The 18,361-nt window shown below is 43.8% G+C and overlaps 1 protein-coding gene across 1 annotated transcript in view; it reads right to left on the reverse strand.

Moving 5' to 3' along the window:
- XYLB (xylulokinase) overlaps nucleotides 1-18,361 on the reverse strand; it is a 1,059,043-nt gene that overhangs the window by 254,779 nt on the left and 785,903 nt on the right. The window contains exon 18 of the mRNA XM_078664347.1: nucleotides 7,121-7,215. Coding sequence (XP_078520473.1) covers nucleotides 7,121-7,215 — 95 coding nt within the window. The remainder of the gene's footprint in view (nucleotides 1-7,120; nucleotides 7,216-18,361) is intronic.

Raw genomic sequence — 18,361 nt, forward strand, 5'->3', positions numbered from 1 at the left:
TAGTCCGTTATTGTTTTTCAACACATGCATGTTTTTATAATATGACACTTCTTTCAATGTTGTTTCTCTTATCGTTCGTGCGTGTCCCCCGATCTGAGTGTTCCACAGATTGCATTCGCGATCTCACATTTCCTTCCCCCCACAACTTTCTTTATCTCATATCACACATGACATAGGTTGTTTCGATCCAATAGTTTACCACTGAGATCCTTCAGTCACCTATGTAAAAGATGTCACCCACTCTCACTCGCCGTTTTTTGATCACGAGTTCAGTGGTTTCCTTTGGCTGTGGTTCAATGTTAGGAAAAATGTCACATACTATTTGCTTACTGTATGATGTTGTCATGTACCCCATCACCTCCCTTTGTATCCCCCCAGCCCTGAGGAGTCGCGGGAATACTGTCCCATACGTGACGAAACATGTGTCGTCTGGTTCTCTTGAACATTAAAGACACCTTTTCTAACGACTGATTCCAAGAAAAACAATTATTTGTTTGCAAATGTAACGCTTTGTCTCCAATGTCTAAAGTGTCTACACTGACATTACTGTTCATTAATTAGAGTGCAAATAATCAATCAGTTTCCTCAGGTAATTACAAATAATCAAAAGGGAGGGATCACTTGTCCTGCGTGAACCAGGGTATGCAGGAGATCGAACAACGGTGTCTCCAAAATAAACCCTCATGCACGTGTAGGGTAGCGTGGTAAGCGGTATATCTTGATTCTCCGCTCTTCAGACACGTGTGTGCATAATCATCGGGTTTGTTTTCGGTATGCAGCCTCCACCAGGAGGATCTTACCCTCGGTAAAAACAGTAGTGACCCAGTGATGTGGAGGGAGTGTGGGACAATAAAAATCCCCCGGAGACCCAGTTATCGGAATTTTATTAGGTCTGGGTTCGGGTGGATCCCATTAGGGGAATGCTCTAGTGGCGTGCGCTCTATTGAAAATATTAAGCTCTCAGGACGCACTAGCATTCAAAATGATTTAAAATGGCCAACATGTTTCAGCCCTCTATGCCGTGAATCGGACTTTAGGGCTTTCTTCAGGACCCGTGGTGAAAGGTGAAAGTGATACTAGATTACTATATTTATAGCAAGCAGGTGTGTAGAAAAGGGAAATTATCAACCTGTTTCTTTTTCTCGAGGTCACGATGTACCTATAGTTCGAACATAATAATAAAAGACATACACAAAGGGAAAACAAGGGTAAGGGAGACACATAATGTAGTGAATTCACTACTAGACAATGCAGATTGTAGCAACTTAAAATGGCAATTCTTCATAACCCCCAGTAATTGGCAGTGTCAACTCTCTCTTTCTCCAACAGGCTATTTCATGCAAAAAGTGGTTCATAGACGATGAATCATACTTATATGCAAACGTGTAGGGTTCAGATGATACCCCACCACTCAGATGACTATCGTGGTGAGTCAAATATGTGGCAATCGTTTATCACGTGACATGCAAAAAACTAATTCATAAATATGTGCAGTTTCTACTGTCTTGAGCATGATAATGGTTGCCCCGCGTAGTGAAAATCTTTCATACCGATGTGCTCTGTGCGCCAAAATCATACCTGAAATGTACAATAGTTACACCTCCTTTGGGTGTGACAAGGGCATATAAATACTTATATGCACATGTGTAGGGTTCAGATAAAACCCCACCACTCAGATGACTATCGTGGTGAGTCAAATATGTGGCAATCGTTTATCACGTGACATGCAAAAAACTCATTCATGAATATGTGCAGTTTCTACTGTCTTGAGCATGATAATGGTTGCCCCGCGTAGGGAAAATCTTTTATACCGATGTGCTCTGTGCGCCAAAATCATACCTGAAATGTACAATAGTTACACCTCCTTCGGGTGTGACAAGGGCTTCGAGGGGGCTGGATAGAAGGAATAACTAAGTATTAGCGTGAGGCGGGTCTCTGTATACTTGCGGTTTTGTTGCAGAAGGGTCTCGTGGCAGTACCTAACGCTCCTGTCCTCGCGCTTCGCGTTGCGCTTCTGCTGCCTCTTGCGACCCGGAAGTAACAGGACTGAGCTTCCGGGTCGGTATTTTGAGGTTTCCATTCATGGCAATAGAAAGGGGACTGAGCAGTCCTTCGAGTTTACACTATTATGAAGTGGAGAACTCGGGGAATCGTATTTCTAAAGAGATAATACTGGTGCTTCATTTAGAAGCGCAATCGTTATTCCAAGAATAAGGATAATGTTCAAGACAAATGATAAGATAAAGATAAAATATAAAAATAAAAATCGGATTGAAATTTAGAACTGTCCAAATTATGGTGATTAGTTGCGAAGTTTTGCAATTTGATTAGTTAATTCGGTGGCAAGCAGTTTATTGACATTAGGCACTTAGTTAATCCCTGGTGTTTCTCAAAATGCAACTTGGGGATATCTTTCTTTTGGTCTTTGGGAATTCGCCTCATTCGCCTCTGCTGATGGTAGTTATGAAAAACAGTCTCATTTCAACACGCTCAGCCACGGAATATTGTCATTCAACCCCCTTATATCTGTCCCCAGACGGTGGACCCAACGTTGCTCTTTTTCAAAGAGGATTCTCTCTGCATTGCTGTCCTTTATGTCCAGAGTTTCAAGCATGACCCAACTAAGGTCATCTACTGTATGGTTTTTCTCCACAAAATGACTGGCCATCTTGGTTGTGATTTTTCTACATTTGACGTTGCTCCTGTGCTCAACGATCCTTTGTTTGGCTTTTCTGCAGGTCATGCCAATGTAGTGCAGTTGGCAGGGGCAGGTGATCATGTAAACTACATGGCTCGTGTTACAGTTGTACCCGCCTCACGCTAATACTTAGTTATTCCTTCTATCCAGCCCCCTCGAAGCCCTTGTCACACCCGAAGGAGGTGTAACTATTGTACATTTCAGGTATGATTTTGGCGCACAGAGCACATCGGTATAAAAGATTTTCCCTACGCGGGGCAACCATTATCATGCTCAAGACAGTAGAAACTGCACATATTCATGAATGAGTTTTTTGCATGTCACGTGATAAACGATTGCCACATATTTGACTCACCACGATAGTCATCTGAGTGGTGGGGTTTTATCTGAACCCTACACATTTGCATATAAGTATTTATATGCCCTTGTCACACCCAAAGGAGGTGTAACTATTGTACATTTCAGGTATGATTTTGGCGCACAGAGCACATCGGTATGAAAGATTTTCACTATGCGGGGCAACCATTATCATGCTCAAGACAGTAGAAACTGCACATATTTATGAATGAGTTTTTTGCATGTCACGTGATAAACGATTGCCACATATTTGACTCACCACGATAGTCATCTGAGTGGTGGGGTATCATCTGAACCCTACACGTTTGCATATAAGTATGATTCATCGTCTATGAACCACTTTTTGCATGAAATAGCCTGTTGGAGAAAGAGAGAGTTGACACTGCCAATTACTGGGGGTTATGAAGAATTGCCATTTTAAGTTGCTACAATCTGCATTGTCTAGTAGTGAATTCACTACATTATGTGTCTCCCTTACCCTTGTTTTCCCTTTGTGTATGTCTTTTATTATTATGTTCGAACTATAGGTACATCGTGACCTCGAGAAAAAGAAACAGGTTGATAATTTCCCTTTTCTACACACCTGCTTGCTATAAATATAGTAATCTAGTATCACTTTCACCTTTCACCACGGGTCCTGAAGAAAGCCCTAAAGTCCGATTCACGGCATAGAGGGCTGAAACATGTTGGCCATTTTAAATCATTTTGAATGCTAGTGCGTCCTGAGAGCTTAATATTTTCAATAGAGCTCACGCCACTAGAGCATTCCCCTAATGGGATCCACCCGAACCCAGACCTAATAAAATTCCGATAACTGGGTCTCCGGGGGATTTTTATTGTCCCACACTCCCTCCACATCACTGGGTCACTACTGTTTTTACCGAGGGTAAGATCCTCCTGGTGGAGGCTGCATACCGAAAACAAACCCGATGATGCACACACGTGTCTGAAGAGCGGAAAATCAAGATATACCGATTACCACGCTACCCTACACGTGCATGAGGGTTTATTTTGGAGACACCGTTGTTCGATCTCCTGCATACCCTGGTTCACGCAGGACAAGTGATCCCTCCCTTTTGATTATTTGTAATTACCTAAGGAAACTGAGGGATCAGTACTTTCCTTCTCCCCCATCCATTTGATTAGCATACATTAATTAGAGTGTGCATAGGTTTCTGTTATTTACTGTACGCAGTGTTAGCCTGGGCTGACACTACATGTAGGGGTTACAGGGCTCATCCCCTCACCTTTTTTGCACCTCACAGTCAACTAAGAATGGTTAAATATTATTGCGCTAATACTTAGCTGTGCGCCCTTTTTCCTTGAACCTGACTAAAAACTCTTTTCTCAGACCCTTAAAACTTGTTGAGAGAGGTTGTTCCATGTTTTGGGTGTGATGTAGGCGAATGAGCGACCTCCAATTTTGCACAGAATGAGTGAGAGTGAGGTAGAGCATAGGTTCTGGTGTCTTGGTAAAGTGTATGCAGCTGTTCAGGTATTCTGGTCCTGTGCTGTGTAGGGCTTTGCATGTGTGCGTGAGATGTTTGAATTGGCTGCACTTGTGAATGGGGAGCCAGGGAAGCTTTTTAAGGTGCGGTCTAGTCTGTGTAGGAGTTGTTTGGCGATTCCTGCATAGAGAGTGTTGCCGTAGTCCAGCATACTGGTGATGAGTGTTGCGTGACGGTCCGTCTGGTGTTCTGAGGCAACCATTTGAAGACCTTTCATAGCATGCGTAGGATGTGGATGCAGGAGTTGCACACTGCATTGACTTGAGCCATCTTGTCATCTAGAATGATCTCTACATTTCTTGCTTGGTCTGTGGAAGTTGGTCCTAGCTCTGATGGCCACCAGGTGGAGTACCACAGAGAGGTCTTGTTGTCAAAGACCGGTACCTCCATCTTGTCTGAAGTCCACCTCTGATCTGCTAGCTTGTAGGAAAGCATTCAAAACTTGCCTTTTCACTCAGTAAGACCGACTAGTCACATCTACTGTACATTTCTGTCTACTTCACTTCCTAAATAGGGCAACTCTATGCTTACGGTGGGCAAAGCCTAGCTGCCTCCGGGCAATAGTTTGTGCTTTACAAGTATAGTATTGAATCAAAATTGCCCAAGGTGGTAGTATGCATCGTGTCAATGATACCCACAACTTACTGAGAAATACAACCATTATGTGGCGACAGTATTTGACTTGGCTGGACAGGTGTCATGCGCACACACTCACAATGCACACATATTTTCACACACACCCACTCACGCATACAGACACACATGTACACACACACACATGCATAATTCAATATTTACTTACACTTATCTTTGGCTATTATCCTAATTCATGTTTGTGCCTGACTCCTGTTTTAGTCTTCCGTTCCTCATCTGCACATGGCTAGGCTGATGCTGCAGAGGGACGAGATTCCCATTCAGCTTTCCAGGACGAAGGATGAGTGGAAAGGAATGTCTTCGGAAGCCAGGGAAGGGGATGGTGAGGAATACCTTGGGTGGCCAGATGGAGTGCTGCAGGGCTAGAGGGAAGGGGTAGAGGGAAGAACTGAAATGCTTTGTGTGGCGGGGGCCAGGAGAGTCTTGTGTGTCTGGTGAAATAGAGTAGAAAAGTTTGCCTCTCTGAGGTGTGTAATAGGGAGCTGACATGTTCGGTTTCTCTGTTGATGGTATTCATTTTTCATGTTTTGTTCTCCCCGTGCTACAAACAGTAAAGGGGCCATTTTGTACCCTTGCCATGCAGGGAAATGTTTCCCTGCCTGGCAATGGTAACTCGCTATGACATATGATGGTTTGCTGAAGTATTTGTTTTCTGGGACAACAACGACATACTTTGCTTCAGGCCAGTGCTACATGGCGCCATTGAGCTAAAACAAAAAAAAAACACGTAGCTCTTTAATATGCAGGGCATACTTAGGCATGGACATGTGCAAAGCTGCATGTTTTGTTATATTTTATTTTCAGACACAATGATCAGAAAATCCTGCCTAGCTGTGGGATGCATTATATGACATAGACACTAAAGTAAAGATAGAGGATAATGTTAAATCCTCTAATTTGTGAGGCAGTGTACATCTGGACAAGAATCTGCTATCAGGATTCCCTCCGCCAATCTATCCATATGGTGAAGGAAATGCTGACCATAGCCATAGATAACCAAGGTGTTACATAAAGAGTTGACAATATTTTTAGCATATTGTTTAAAAGTAACAACTGATCCTTAGCACTACTTTTGGTAGGTTTCTAGCAGGGTCTTTTAAACTTTGGTTGATGGCCCACCAGCCTGTCAAGTCAGTGGACGCCCTGACATTTTCCCCTTGGCTGTGGAGCCCTGTTATGTTTAAAGATACCAACCTACCTGGCTGGAATGTCATTATGAAGTGCATCCCCTGGTGTGGCGGTTATCCTTTCATTACTGTTGGATGGTGGGCAGCGCGCTGTTATGTTGAAGTGGCCTACTTGGCACCCACGTCTGCAATGCAACATCAAATCCTCTGCCAAGCAAAGGACAAGTATCCCGCCTTCTGCATTTATGAAAATGTTAACATTTTCTTTTTAGAACCGTCGTTAGGAAAAATCAGTGACAGACGCTCAGCCATACATAGTGGGGTGACCGCCACTGTGACTTGGCAGTCCAGTCAGTGGGGGATCAGGTCAATCGTTTCAACTGGCATAGCTGGATGAGTGTCCACCCCAAAAAAATAGCAATTCCACCACTTTCAAATAGATAGGGAGAGAGGTTTGGCAAGGCAGGATCACTGCTGACTCATGATAGTACTCCTGCTCCACCAAATTCGAAATGACCATCATTAGGCACATTTTTGTTTTTTGCCATTTTACAGGAAAGTCTTTCAATTTATTCTCACTTCTGAAGGACTCCAGGACAAAAGAGAATGCACTCTTTTTGCAGATCTCTTTTTTTCCTCTCAAGAGAGCACTAGTCTTACATTATTTTGCATTCAACTGCCATGATGTGCACTCTGCAGAATATTTTATTTTTATTTTATACACATATTTCTTTAACACACGAAAAGTCGATTCACCACCTCCTCTAAGTACTCACCTGATCCGCTTCAGGATTTGGTGAGGCTGCCAGTTTAGGCTCCGGTGCTAATTTCACAACATCAGAAAATGACAGGCCAGTTTCTGCAACAAGACCTGAAATAACAATTACAATTTGATCAATGATTGGAAAACCCAATAAAGAAAGTGACATGAAAACATATTACATTAATGCTTTTCTGGTCTAGACATCATTTAGCGGGAAAGCGTGTGTGGTCAATTCCACCATATTAGCAATTTCATAGTATTTATGCTACAATAAATCAGTCTTAAATTGTGCTGGCACTCTGTAGCAGATACTTGTCAATCAGCCCGCTTGTGCTCTGAAGAGAAGGCTGTTCCTGGAAAAAAACATTAACGATTATGAATCCTCACGACAATTTCACACATCAAACAGTGTTTACGCATGGAGCTCCAATCTTCCCATCTACTGTGTCTGAAGTTCAGGAAGCAACTACATACCTGTTAAGTTGCAAACCTGCCTTTTCTGCCTTCCCCTTCATTATAGTCGTCAAATTCAATTGACTTGCCACGTCACTGCAGTTTCCCTGGGATCTCATCTGTGTGCTCACAAGAGACAAGAAGCCTATCTTTGGTATACAACAAATGTTAACATTTTTTGTTGCTACATTTTGAATTTCCCTTCTTAACAAATCTAAATGTCCCATTAGAGTCTCTAGAACCTGACCCACCGCTTAAAATGCATATATTAGAATAATTTCTATTTACAGTACCAAGACTTGGGTTCTGGACGACTCCAGTCTCAGATACATAAGTCAGTTTAAGTTCATCCAAGCATCTGTCAACTCAGTTTAAATAAAGAGGTACTGAAAAAAATAGTCCATAACAATGATCAACAACCTTCGATTTTAACACATGGTTACCATTCCATTCCGAAAAAATTTCATGGTTCTAGTGCCCGCTGGTATATTTCAAGCTGCCCTTGGGCTACTTTCAGTCACAGCACCAATAGACAAGTGACTTTTTAAAGTGCACTAACATGTATTTATTATTATTGTGTGCCTGGTATTCCCTTCCACTCTCACCTATGCTGGTTTTGACTTCGCATGCGCAGTGTTTAATCTGGGCAGGTTTTCTGCCTGGGCTCAGCACTAGAACTCATTTTACAGCACTGAGGCTTAATTGAGGCGAGTGTCATTCACATCTTTTTATTTTTGGAATGACGATTCTACCAATGGTACAGGTGCCACGGAAGGCTTCTCGTAGGCCACACCACGCCCTTAAATATAGGGAGTCATTTGGTTGACTACCATTGGTTGATTTTTACCCTGGATGGCCCAGACAAATGGTCCCTTTCCTGCACAGCGACCAATGACTCATACAGCGATGTAGGACTGACTGTCTGGAATAGCGCTGGTGGGGCCTGATTTACTTTTAGATTAGCAACTCAGTCACATGGTCATCAGGTAACGAATCTGATGCAGTTTTTATTGAAATGCAGTTCTTGCAGTTTATGTTCTGTTAGTAAGGCTGAACTAAAATAGCAAACAGGCAAAGTAAAATCAGTACTGGACAAGCTTCTCACAACAGACGTGGAACAAATCGGGATCAAATATTTTCTGCACAAATTGGGAATGCTGATCGTTTAAAGTAATTGGCGAAATGCAATGTATGCACAGAGATGTACAAACCTAGTTGGGGACCAATGCAGCACTGCACATTGCACTAGGCCTGGCATAGGAACCATGGGCCTAATTACGTGCTCAGAGGTCCATCAAACCGCCGAACCCATGTTGGCAGTCCGTGGACTGCAGATTGGCGGTCCACTCGCCGTATTCTGAATACGGCAGTGGGAACACCAAAGAACCGCCCACCAGACCACGAGATTACTCATAATCTGGCAGGCGGCTGGAGCGTAGAGTTTGGCAGTCCTGGAATGGGGCGCAGGTGTGGTGGCCCACTCTAGGACCGCCAAACTCATAATCCGGCCCTTGGTCAGGTAAAGCTAAGGAATAAAAGAGTTAGTACTGGAGGTAGCAATCTGTAGTGTTATTTGTAACACATATTACAAAAACACTCCTAAGAAAATCTATGCGCTACAGCACTTTCTTATCTGTTTATTTTATTAAGCACTGGTGCCCACAAATTGGTAGGATGTTTGGTCCAACAACAGGTACCAGTATAAACAAGAAGCAAGTGGGTTTATTATTTTTTCCCTAAAGAACAAGAGATTGCTCACACAGGCGTTCTGAGGGATACATTCCACAAAGACCAGGTGAGAATGGAGAAAGTTCATCCACCTCAGTTTTGCTTCTGGAATAGCAGAACTTCGTTTACCTGAAAAGGTGTGACAATTTAAAAACAAAGCTGACCACCTACAGGTATTTCTGTTAGTTCTTTGGTCTTTGTACTGTAGCATGTGGCCTTGCTAAGAATAGAAGACATTGTGGAGGTTTGTATCCACAGTGCACGAAAAATACTAAGCTACACACCTTAGATGGCTGTTTTATGACTTGAGGTAGATGAGGAATGCACACTGTTGCTCTGCCAGGTAAGGCAAGAGCCTAAGATTAATTCAAGCATTCCACCATCACTTTTTTCGTATTCCTTGAGGTTATGAAAGATATGTTGGCCTCCTGAAAGGTTTCCTCCCTGCAAGTCTTTGAAGCGGTACATGCCTAGAGCTGAACACTGGTTCTCATTAACCAAAGCTTAAAGTTTCAGATAAGGCTGAGCTAATTAGGTAAGTGGAAGCAGCATGCCATGGAGAGTCCAGCTGACTCTCCTTATCTGTTAGACCAGGGAGCTAAAGGGAACAGACAGAAGGAGAAACGATTGAAATGTAAACAGTGCTTAAAATTCCAGCAATAACTGAATACTTTTTTGATCCCTGTTGTTTGCTTTATTCCCTTCGCGCAGGCCTTATAAATGTGTTTTAACAGTTTACTGATTGGTGGTACAGATTATGTTCCCTTGAATTATTGTGGGGGATTAATGAAGGAAGTTAAGTGGTTCCCCGGCTTACGTTTTCTGTATGTTTACATTTCATGGAAGACATATAATTGATGACCTCATGAAGTGTACCTTGAAAAAAGGGTATTGTGCACAGTCCATACTCTGCCTAAATACTTTAAATTGTAACATTATTATTTTAAGATTTGTAACACAAGTGTAGGTCTGAATGCTCCAGAGGCTACAAATGGAAGTCATATGCAAATAACTAAGGGCTAGGGGCCAGAGGTACCAAGCAATTTTACAGTCGTACACCCTATGATTCGCAAAATCACAGGGCTTCCAAACACAAAATAGGTAGAGCAGGCCCTGAATAGCCAACATGGCAGGGTGAAGTGTATTTAAATAGTTGGGCGTGTGCTTTTAAGTTTTAGATGCCTTGGTAGTGAAAATCTCTTTAATTGGTTTTTCACTACTGCAACGCCTACCTCTCCCGTAAGAAATTATTTGGCAGGAAGGGCCACCGTGACTTTACGAGGGGGAGGAGCTGTCATCTACCACACTTGCATATCACAAAAGCCCTGCCTAAACACACTCACAAAGGGTTTGTCACTAGTCTTTTGTGTCCCCAGATCAGCAGGCGCCAGGGAGGGAAGGAGGGGGATGTCTGACACCTCGAGGGGGTGGTGGGGGGATGCGTGCCGCCAGAATATTCTAATACATCAAAGTGTCCATCAGGTGTAAATAACGGACCCTCAAATCCAACTCTTTTATACACATCTGGACCTGTGGAAGACTCCGAAGAAGGACTGCTGTGCTGCTTTGCTACAAGGAGAACTGTAACTGCTGCCCTGCTGTGCTGCCCTCATACCTGATTGAGAAGGACTGGGCCTGCATTTTGACTCCAGGACCATCAGAATGACTCCAAGGGCGAGTTGGCTGGCCAGGGACAGAAAAGGCTCAACAACTCTAAACACACACCTGAACTTTGCCAGCTGTGAGTGTTGTCCTGCCAAGTGCTGCCACCCAATTCCTGGAGCCTTGGAAGTGGCCTGAAGGTGCTCTGCTAACCCATCTCAGGTCCCAGCAGAATCAACGCTGCACAATGCATTGCCTCCCAAAAATCCACATTGAAACTGCAGCATGACACATCTCCTCACAAAACTCCATATTGGAACTGCTGTGCGATGCATCCCTGATGGAGGATTTCGCATCACAGCCCAGAGCCACCTTGGAACTGCTGCAGTGCGACGCATCCTGAGCGCAGGTCTTCACATCGCAAGCCCCTTGTTGACAGCATCCTCAACAACAACAAAGCACTCCACATCACAAGCCACACAACATCTTCAGAACCATCAGTGGGCAGCCCGTATTCGACACAGGACTTCGTATTGCAAGCCTCTCGTGGACGGTCTCCTCTACGACGATGGAGGAACCTGGCATCATATCCTTGCAGCTCCTCGGAATCACTGCTGCATGGCGCATCTTCAATGTGGGATCTTGCAACTCTCTGAAACCAGGATTTAAGGTATGTAGTTACGCTGGCCTAACTGAGCCCTTGTAGCCAGCCCGTGCTCCACTGCAGTTGGCCTGAGCTTGTTACTTTGTCCTGGTCTAGCGTGGCAAAATAACCACAGTTGGCACTTTGGGCTTTTTGGAGCAATTTTCAATAAAATCCTTAAAATTGCACATCTCCAGTTCTATTGATTAGATTTTTGTCATTCAGCTCTTAAATTATAATGATTTATAAGTTGAATAAAAAAAACAGTTTTCAGAAGGAAGTAACAGGAAGGGACCTGAAAAATCCAAAGTCATCTTATCCCAAGGTCCTTTGGGTAACAGAAAGAGAAACAGAAGTTTTCCATTCGTTTTCTGATTCTTGTCAGAAACAATACATTGAGGATAAACATCAATAATGCTTCCAACCAGATTGCCCATCTTCAGCCACCAATAAAATTGCTGCAACATTTTATAAGTAGCAGGAATACCTAGAAGCTCCTCGTGAGCTATCTTGACAATGCGTTTACATAGACTTGCTGTTAGTACAAATAGACCACTCCTCGAACAGACATAATTGTCACATTTCAGTACAGATGAAACTTGTCCAGAACTTTGAAGCTCTCTTGTGAGGTTTTAAAGCTGTGGCTAACCTTTCCTTATAGGAAAACAAATTTCCAAAAATAACTCCTTAAAATCATTCAGCAATTATCCACACCTCCAGCCAAGCCGGAAATCGAATCCTCACAAGAGCTATGTAATAAACTAGCAGAGTTCTTCCAACTGAAAATCTTTAATATTTTTGAATAGTTTGAAATCCCTAAAACAGAAGCTCACACTGTGCTGTTTTTAAGTAAACACTGACAAAATATGGACAAAACCAAGATACGTATCATGGGCCCACACGCCAATGCCTGGAAGGACACCTGGTTGCCCCTCACCCTAGGGGACACCCTCACCTTGTGGAAAAGTAAATTTTGCCATGTTCTGTGTCCCTACGCCCCACCCATCATATGTTATGTGTGCATGATCAATATGCATATGTTATTCCCCATTTCTGATTAAAGACGCAATTATGGTTGTGTCCACCTCTGGTATGCCAATTTCCAGTCCTCGTGAATACTACGAATATCAGGCCTATGTAAGTAATGTTGCCACGTTTCTCAGTGTGCACGTTATTCAATTATAAAGTCCCCGTTTCTAGGCCTCAAAAGGGCCCGGACCACAGATTCAGCTCCTGTCTCCTGAAAGCCTCGCTGAGGAGCGATACAGCCCCCACCTGTATCCTCGACCTTTCACTTACTTCCTGCCTCGCAGTGCCCGGTGCAGCCCGGCTCTGCCTCTGAGTCTGCCAAAAGTATGTTATAGTTCCTGCTATCAGTTCAGTCCTCCTCTTCTGCATTCCTAAGCTACTGAACTGCATCAATAGTTTCCGTCATTGTCTAGCCTTCTCGTCTCCTTGATAGAGAAATACTGTATTTAATGGTCATTTAATATTCTTCACGCACTACATGTAGAATAATGCATGGTCCAGTCTTAGAATCAAGTTAGCTTTTCCCCTCATGACTTCTAGTTCATATCAACATGTTCCCTAAACATTAGATACCAGATAGGATTAGGTACATGTCGCTCCGACCCTCCAGACTTTAGTCTCTGCTCCTAGCACAGAGTTCGTAGCCCCCAGCTTCTCCTAGTAACACGTCATTGCCAGTTTTCGCGCACCATTAGGTTAGAGGTCCCGGCTCCTTAGGTAGCCCCCTCCTATGTTTCCGCCCATTCATGACATATTCTGTTACGTTTCGCATCACATGTCTATGTACACTCCCAGTTACACCTACTTTCACCCTTATCTTTCGCGACTGTTACACGTCACGCCTTCTACTCCACCCACTGTTACGCCTACTGCAATGTAATGCTATGTGTTTGCGCTATGTATATATGTTCCTGCATTGTTATTGAATGTTAGCGCGCTCATTCCAAGCTCATCCCAGACCTAGCCCCAGCAGCTGCTGGGCCTCTTTTTCCCCTGCCTGGGTCCCAGTTGTCCTGCTGGGCCCTTGTCATTCTATTCCTATGCAGGTTATCCTGATCCTGTCCTTATGCTATAATAAACCTGCAAAACTCCTACTACCTCGAATCTTGACTCTTATTTATTGAGCTATCTGTTATTTATTCATTCATGCACTCAAAAATAGGGTATTATTTATTTATTTACCACATAATGGCGCCCGAATAGGGACTTGCCCTTTCCCCACGCGTCGGTGAAGCCACGCCGACCCCCTGACCCTCTGCAGTCGTGACGGAACTCTTCTGGCCAAGTGCAGATATTTCTGCTTCAAGTATCCCTCAGGCCCACGGAGGAGACGGAGGAGGCGGTCCAGCATCCGAACGAGACGGTGGAGGAACGCGGCGAGTCCCGACCAGAGCCCAAGCCGAGAGTCCAAGGTCCGAGGTATCCGGAGGTCCACCCGTAACTGAAGTCCGAAGTCCGAAGTTCGTCGTCGTAGTCCAGTCCCGTCCGAGGCCTTTCCGTTCCGTGCTGCCCGGTGAGTACCATTGCTGGGGTAGTGTCTAGACAGGGTCAGTCTAAATTGACTCTGGTCCGTGGGTTGGTGGTACCCAAGCCCGCAAACGAAGTGTTCACCTAGGTGGATACGGGTCTTGATGTGTTCCTTTATGGGACCGGTATGTTCCGTACTGTTACAGCAGTGCATCCAGTAACTCTAGTCTGTTCCGTTCTCGAGAATTCTGTTCTGTTTCTGTTTTCAGTATTTTTCAGGTAGTATTCTGTTCGAACTGTCATTTATGATGTTGTTTAATGTATTTTCAATGTCGTGGTATGCCTGAATTGTTTTCCCAATTGTTATTGTTTTTCGTGTATTGTATTGTGCTCCGATTCAAGTTTAGAATGCCGCTCTTTTCAAAGTTACGTCAGTTAAAAACTAGAAAGGGTCTGCTGGAAGCAGCAGTTCCTGTTCCGCCTAGGGACAGTCCAGGTCACTTTATGTATCAGAAACATGGCATAAGCGCCATATTGTATCTAGATTTATGGGTAGAGTATACCAAACAGTTAGAAGAAAAGTATAGATGGCCCGTATCGGGTACATGGGATGCCGAATGTATCATGCGAGTAGAAGAAGTATTATGGAAAAAGAAAGCCAGACAGTCACAGAAAGATGCCATCGAGTTATGGCGTAAGGAAGCGCATAGAAGAACGGAAAAGGAAGTCAGAAAGTCAGAGTTAAGTAGAGAATCCCAAGAACGAGCCCAAGAAAGAGAATTAATCGGGATAGGTGAACAAGTCAAAGTCGAACAGTCAGACAGACAGAGGCATGCCCTCATTAAGGGTATGTATCCTCTTCTTGCCGAGGGCTTGCAAAAAGCGACCCCAGAGGCATCCAGTAATTTCCCGCCACCATTAGTTCCGACCAAGCTACGTCACAAACCGACCGCAGCTGATATTTTTATTTCGTCCTATTTGGATGACATAGTCCCAGAATATGCAAATCCAGTTCGCGCTCCACCTGTCCCTGTAAATCAGGCACTTCCCGCTCTTCCAGGCACCGGAGTACCTGTTACGGTACCCCCGGGTCAGCCCGCCATACAAGTTCAGCCCACGTTACAATTACCGACCCTGCAAGCACGAAGAATGTCAGTTGACGATTCTAGTCTAGGGGCCGCAGGAGGAGGTCCTCCTCAAACCCCGCCGCCACACAAGCGTTTATCAGCACTTGAATTACATGCTCAAGCATCACAGCGTACTCCTAAGAGTAATAAGTCTGTCGCAGAAATCAGGCAAGCCCTTAACGAATGTAGTTATGATCCAGTTCCAGGCGAAAATACTATGGTTTTATATTCCTTGCGTGTAAGAAGAGTGACCGAGTATCTAGTCACCTTGCCGAATATGAAAGAAGATCTAGACAGAATATATCGTTTCATCCGTACAGGGGATGATCCAGAAAGTATTGGCGAGATTATGTCCCAAAGGAAAGCCGAGATTCAGCTCATGATATTAAAGTTCCTGATCAATTGTCTAATAAGAGAACAAGATTACCCGACTAAAGATCCCGCCGACATGAGAATCCTAACAAGGTGGAGTGATAATATAGCCGAGGGTAAGCACAAGACCATTAGTGCCATGGAAAGTATGTACAAGAAAATTCGTAAAGAAATAATAAAGTTACACGAACAGCGTAAAGCAGCACAAGTAAGCGAGAAAGAAAGTATCTCTGATCCTGAAGAAGAAGACGAGAATCCCGTCAGAATAGCGTATGTAGGAAAATCCAGATTTCCAGATCGCCATTTACGTCCAGAACCTAAGTCTGTTTTTCATCACCCAGCACCAGAACGAGAGCCTTGCTCTCTAGAACAAGTATTTCAAGCTACCGATCACATCCTGAAATCACGAGTCGGTTATAGCGAATTAAGTACCATGCACGAACAAGAACTAGCCCGATCAGCAGTCCGATGGATTACTGATCCTACCACTTTTCCAGACGAAATAGTGGCACAAATGTTTCTGAAACTGCCCCCAGCCGAGCAACGACTGGTGGGTACGTATATGATCCAGCACCTCATTACCCTGTATGAGGGTCAACATTCTGATCCAGGCCCGTTACATGATATCCTGAACGAGTTACTCCAGTATAGATGGAGAGGTCTAGGTACCGATTTAATTAGTGTCATTCTAGAACAACGCCACAAGTATAGAACGTTCCTGAACCCGCATTTTGTTCATGTCTCACCCCCAGAAAGTAAACCGTTTTACATAGACAGACAGAATCCGTTACGAGAAGTCCACCCAGTCCAAGGGGCGGGTGGCGACATGCAACGAGTGTTTGTATACACTCCGATATCAAAGATGGAACTCCTCGAGATGAAGAAATTAATTCCCTGTCATGACAAAGATCCAGCAGGGTTCCATCGAGAATTAAAAGACATGCTCCGTATGGGAGAATACACCTACCCAGATATCATTAAAATGTTAAAGGTTCTGCTACCCGCAGGGGTGTATGAAAAGTTAAAGGAAAAAGAATGGGAGGTGGGAGAGAAAAAGATCGATTGGGCAGCTCTAGAAGCTGAAGACAAGGCACGAGTACCAGGTACCGGTCTTGGAGATAAATGTAAAGAATTACCAGAATTATTGATTCAAGTTTTGCCAAGATTATTGACAACTAGGAAAGAAGACTGGGATGCAATCTCAGCCTGCAAACAGAAACAAGAAGAAGATATTAGTGATTTTTATTCTAGATTCGAGAAATGTTTCAGTATTAACAGTGGTCTCAAGACAAGTAGTGAGTCATACCCTCATCTTTTCGTTACCAAATTAGTCGAGAATTCAAGTCCACAGATTAAAAACCGAGTTTTGAAAGTCGAAAGCACCTGGCAAGCAAACAGTCCGTCCCAGATGCTCCAGATGCTCCAGTACCACCAGAATAGAATCAGAGAAGAGCAAGAACACGAGAGAAAACGTATGAAAGACACGAAAATGAAAGTGCTAGTTGCACAATCTATTCCCCAAGACAGTCAGAAGAGGGGTCCGAATCAAGCCAGTCATCCTGCAGCTCCCGTTAAAGGGAACTGCAATTATTGTAAACAGCCAGGTCATTTTATAAACGAGTGTGCAGTTCTGAAGCACAACATAGCTACTGGTAAGACTAAAGAAAGACCACGTCCGCCTAGACAAGAACAAGTTTCACAGGCTCCTCAGTCACAGAATGCACCACAGACAGTTACAGTACCGCAGCCTATTGCTGCAACACAGCACGTTACATCGCAGATGTACCAGTATGCACAGTCTGAGTATCCAGAGTACCAGTCATATTCATGAAACAGCCTAGAGAGGGAGGTAGGCTTGCCTCTCATCGAGATACCTGTAGACCAAGAAGGTCCCTATGTTCATAGTCAAGTATTAGGTAAAGACAGAAAGTTTTTGATCGATACAGGGGCAAGTAGGACCACAATTAGTCACGCCGAAGTTCCAGGGGCTCCGCTCTCAGGCTCAAGAAATGTTTCCCTTGGATTTTCAGGAAAACCCATAGTTAATGAAATATCTCAGCCAGTTACTTTAGAAGTAGGTCCATTGTCCCGTACTACTGATCTGTTACTTACTAAGTCATGTCCAGAGAATCTGTTAGGTATTAAGACACTGAAAGAGTTAGGTGCAATTATTTGTTGTTCCCCAGAGGGAATACGTCTGTTCCTACGTGACTTTAAGGGTCACTATGTATTACGAGATTTTGATTCAAGATTGTCTAATGTTCCGCAGCATTTATGGGCACAAGGTCCAACTGATGTAGGTTACATGCAAATCACACCCTATCGTGTGACTCTCAAACCAGGTGTAGTGTTACCCCGAATCAGGCAGTACAGATTGCCACCTGAGGCTGTAGCAGCCTTATCCAAAATTATTGACGAGCTCATGGCTCAAGGAGTAGTTGTAGAAACTGACTCCAATATATGCAATTCCCCGATCATTCCAGTCATGAAACGTACTGATCCGAATGCACCCCCAGTATATCGATTAGTGATTGATTTACGAGAGCTTAATAAATGTATTATTCCTCAGTACCCAGTTGTTCCAGACATTTCTTCTCTGTTAACTGCCATTGATTCCGAAGCCATGTTTTTCACTGTTATTGACCTCAAGAATGCATTTTTTAGTGTTCCAATTCATCCAGACAGCCAGTTTCTTTTCGGATTTTGTTTAAATGGAAGGAGCTATATGTTTACACGCGCTCCTCAAGGTTTCACAGAAAGCCCTAGTATTTACAGTCAAGCACTCAAGAGACAACTAGACAACATTCACATGCCAACTGACACTGCCCTGCTC

The sequence above is a fragment of the Lissotriton helveticus genome, chromosome 10 (genome assembly GCF_964261635.1).
Source record: "Lissotriton helveticus chromosome 10, aLisHel1.1, whole genome shotgun sequence".
In the NCBI taxonomy this organism is placed as follows: domain Eukaryota; kingdom Metazoa; phylum Chordata; class Amphibia; order Caudata; family Salamandridae; genus Lissotriton; species Lissotriton helveticus.